This window comes from Varanus komodoensis, unplaced genomic scaffold (assembly GCF_004798865.1).
Source record: "Varanus komodoensis strain SLA01 unplaced genomic scaffold, ASM479886v1 scaffold10, whole genome shotgun sequence".
Lineage (NCBI taxonomy): Eukaryota > Metazoa > Chordata > Lepidosauria > Squamata > Varanidae > Varanus > Varanus komodoensis.
In genome coordinates, this window is record NW_025335269.1 from 23,155,046 (window position 1) to 23,159,624 (window position 4,579).

Here is a 4,579-nt window from a genome sequence, read left to right on the forward strand (position 1 = left end):
AAACATTTATATGCCACCCCATTCGCCGAAGCCTCGGGGCGGCTTACAACATAATAAAAATTACAATAGTAACAATATAAAATATAAAATAACAATATAAAATAAATAACAATATAAAAGAAGTCGCCCTGGCCAGATAAAATAAGCAAATACTGTTAACAATTAAAATGACGCTTAAATAAAAAGGTCTTTGCCTGGCGCCGAAAAACAAATAACGACGGCACCAGGCGGACCTCTCTGGGGAGCGCCTTCCATAGATTGGGCGCCACCGCAAGTTCCAGTCCCTCACTCTTAACCACTACACCACATTCGCTCCCAAGGCAAACACTTGTCATATAAATATGAAAATAAACTCAATTTTATACATCCTGACAGTACTGTTTATTTTCCTAGCTTAACTAGACAAATTAAAAGTGAAAAGTGGAGGTGGAAAGTGGAACGTGCAAGATTAAATCAAGGAGAGTAAAGGCACCAACTGGTGGTTCTCATTTCTCTTCAATGAAGTTCAATTATTGATTATATCATCATCACCACCACCACCACCACCACCACCACCACCACCACCACCACATTTCTACCCCACTGATCTGTCCAAAGGTTCCCTTTGTATGCACTGATCTCTCAGGGAACTGGGATGTAGGAAGGGCACTCACTTGAAGCATGAGAGAATCTGTACACCAGAGCTCCCTGCTCAACATCAGTTCGAAAACAAGATTGAGCTAAGCCAGATGGGACTCTGAATTGAACCCACTTGGCAATTGTTACTCTCTAAATATTTGAGGTCCTATCTTAAAAATTCCATTCAGAATTCAAATATACTTCACAAGTATTTAAAATCTGATTGATTTTCAGGTCTGATAAATTTAAATCTCAAACCCAAGGACAGAAAGAGTCAGCTTACCAAATAGGTATCCATTCCCTTTTCCAGATTGACTTGTTCAAGTAAAGAAAGATCAGCATCTATTTCCAATGCTTTCACTTTTTTCTTTACCCGCTTATTCCGTCTCTTTTGAAGCCAATAAGGCAGTATAGCTTCTACGCACTGATTAAGGATTTGTGATGTTATCAGCAAAGTTGCCAAGCTCTTTAAGAAAATTATGCAAAGCAAACCATTAAAAAGCATATCATTTTTTAAAATATTGCATCTGTTTTCAATAAGCCTACCATTACCCTATTAATACCTCATCTGTAATACCAAATAAACTTACATTTACATTGTATACGCCTTCTGTTTGCTATATACATTTTAATATACCTCAGTGGCATTGATTATAGAAAATGTTCATAATCTCTATTTAAAAGCAGGAATGAATGCAAATATGAGATGTACAATTTCCTTGGAAAGTTCTTTACTAATAAAGGGTTAACAAACCACTCAAAACATCCTTTGCAACAACAAGTCCTAGAGTAACTCAAACTTGTGATAAGAAAGGATACAGCTGTCATATTACAACACTGAAAGAAGTAGATAAGTTACTGCAATGTGTTCTAAAGCAAACTATACAGTACATAATCAAACATGGAATCATTATTTCAAATGACAGGAATGTGCTCTTCAGTTAAAACAGTCTTAAGCACTTTCTTGTCCAAACAGTTCAGAACTAGAACCACTGGCCTAGATCAATGCTGGAATGTATTTTCTAATCAGCAAATACTATCTAAATCAGTTTAATACAGAATAATAGAAATACTGAAGGTTTTAAAATAGAAATCTGTTTAGTTAAGTTTATAATTATGCAGAAAATCATAAATTCTCCATTTAATTGTGCTTTAAAAGCTTTTTAAACAAAATAGCTTTTAAAACACCTGTTTTAACAAAATGCTTAGCAGAAAACTCACCTGTCTCAAAAGTTTCATATCAAACATGACAAATGCAATGTAGAACAAAGAGGCAAAACAGTTTAAGAAGTTGAACTGAAAGAGAAAAAAAAGTAATTTGGATGGGTAAGGGGCAGTTTAAGTGACATAATTAACCCACAGAGGCCTCTTCACTCAACTTGTGCTGCCACCATGTGGCAATTCTTCTACACTGGTTATTCAGGAGAAGATGCTTCAGCTGTGTACATGAGGAGCCCTCGTGATGAAGCATCTCAGCTCCAGTGACAAAGCATCAGCACACAAGCATGTTAAGCACCCATATGAAGTCAGTGCTATTTACATACTTACTACTTAATGATCTATTAATTTACCCCAGATAATCATTTAAAACTTATAAATTATCAGCTGAATCCAAAGCAAGAACCCAGTAAAAGAAATTTAATCTTGGAAAGATACCCTTCTACAAAGATACAGTTAGGAGCTATATATCCTAGGGGGCAAATCCAGCAGCAACTCATAGCTCTTGCAGCCTTCTTCTAAAAACTTCCCAAGTGGTTGAAGAAAACCTCAGACATATATTTAAACTAACCCAAGCTTAGAAATGACCAATAAAAGCAATGGCTTTATTGCTATAATGGCAAAAGCCACTGTACAAGTCAAACCAGTGGAAGAGTCTGCTTATAAACAAAAGAATAAAGGCTCAGGTCCTACATACCAGTTCAGAAACTAAAGCTCACCAATAAACTCATCCCAAGTTTGACCCATTCTTACAAACTACATTGCTTCCCAAATCATCTATCCACTGTCTGTTATCTCCTCTGACAACCTATTGACTAATATGTAATTAAAATGACTAATATGTAATTCCCCCTGAACAGAAAACTTATCCCAGGGGCCTCAAATGACCTACATTCCCACTCACAAGAAGCTAATGCAGACCAGTAGTTTTAGCCGCAGCCCAGCCCTGCCTTTCAAATGAGGCCATCTGATCAGAATGGATCCAGCAGCCATTGGGCCAAGGTAGCTACAGTTATGTAAGCAGGCAGGATTGTAAGGAAGCCACCTCTCCCAGTGCAAAGAGCCCCATGGTGTAGCATCTTAATCCCTGTGACAAAACATCAGCACAGAAGTTAAGTACCCGATATGAATTTAGCAACATGAATAGGCCAGGGCAGTCAAGTCCTCCTTCCCTTTTCAGCAAATAAATATGTGCATAGATAAAAATTATACATGCATTCCTTCATTTCTCCTAATAAGCAGGTTATTTTCCAGGTAAGCAAACCCAATCATAACAATAATGATATAATAAAGTTATGATACTGGAAACATAGCAGAAGTGCATGGGCAATCCAGTGTATAGCACTGAATGCCACGTATTTGACAATCTGCCAGCTGGATAAAAATCATGGGTGTGTGCTTTGAGTGAGCTCCCTTGGCGCCAAGATTGCTGACCTGGAGAAACTATGACGCAAAGAGGTTGGTGAACACCTAACAGCAGTGTCTCGATCACTGGTGACAGCTCCTCTATGGTCACGGAGAACAGGGGTCTTGGGAAGGGAAAGCATCATTCTGAAGAAAAGGGAAATGATCTCTTTGACAGAACACATTCTTCAAAGTAAATATTCTCTCATACTGAGAATGTGCGTCTGGGGGCTTGTGGTAGTGGAGGATTTGATCATTAGACACATAGCTAGCTGGGTTTATGATGCAGATATACACTGCATAGTAAACTGCCTGCCTGAAGCAAAGGTTATACGTATGCATTATCTAGACAGTTTTGTAGATAACACTGGGGTGTGATCAGTAGCCATGGTCCTAGTGCCAGTTTTGTGTGGAATGTAATCATGATGTCCTGGAAGCAAAACTGATGTTGCTACATAGAAGGCTGAAATCCAGAAGTACCAAGATGGCTTTTTCTCTTATACGTGCAGGGCCAGATAGACAGGCAAAGCCAAGGAGTCTCAACATGTGAATGAGATGACAGGAAAGGCTCTGGGGAACTTTTGGGACAAGCAGGCCCTGTACAGGATGGATGGGCTCCACTTCAACCATAATGGAACCAGATTGCTGATGCCAAACATAAAAAAGAGCACAAAGGCTTTAAAAGTAAATGTGAGGGAAGGTTGATAGTTGTTGGGAAGCAGCCAGTTCAGGCTGAATCATCCCTAAGAGATGAAAATGCAAATGTGTCCAATTGCCCAAATGGATCAGATAGATGCCATAAGCAGAAGATGTGCATGTCAGAGTATAAGAGAAACTACCTATAGGTAAACAGTAACAGATTCCACATGATATTAAGTCCAGTCATGTCCAACTCTCTATTCAAACGCTAAAAACTGTTGTGCCAAAATATGAGAGCTGTAATTCCTGGTTTTAAAAGAGAACTTAGATATAACTAATGAGCATTAGAAAAAACCTGGTGGAATGGAGAGAACCAGTATGATACTTTCAGCTCTGGATATAAATTTGATAGGAAGAAAGGGGAATGGCATACTGGAGGATGTGTTGCTCTGCATAACAAAGAAGGCATAGTGTTGAGTGAACTAAAAGGGGAAGACTCTCCCACAGAAGCACTGAGGGTGACAACACTGTGTTCCAAAATTAATTTAGTTCTAGCAACATGCTATAATTCACCCAGACAAGAATGCTCGCAGTAACCTTAAGAGCCAGTGTGGTGTAGTGGTTAAGAGCATGGGACTGGGACTCAGACAATCTGGGTTCTAGTCCCCGCTCAGCCATGGAGCCAACTGGGTGACTTTGG

At 39.0% G+C, this 4,579-nt stretch overlaps 1 protein-coding gene across 16 annotated transcripts in view; it reads right to left on the reverse strand.

Annotated features, from left to right (window-relative positions):
* The window catches only part of ANO10 (anoctamin 10), a 110,173-nt gene that overhangs the window by 90,863 nt on the left and 14,731 nt on the right, over positions 1-4,579 (reverse strand). For all 16 annotated transcript variants that reach the window (XR_006413463.1, XR_006413464.1, XR_006413462.1 and 13 more), the window contains exons 8-9: positions 1,840-1,914; positions 902-1,084 (exon numbers count right to left, since the gene is read on the reverse strand). Coding sequence is in view for 10 of the 16 variants with exons in the window: in XM_044417237.1 (XP_044273172.1) it covers positions 902-1,084; positions 1,840-1,914 (258 nt within the window). In the remaining 6 variants the exon portion in view is untranslated. The remainder of the gene's footprint in view (positions 1-901; positions 1,085-1,839; positions 1,915-4,579) is intronic.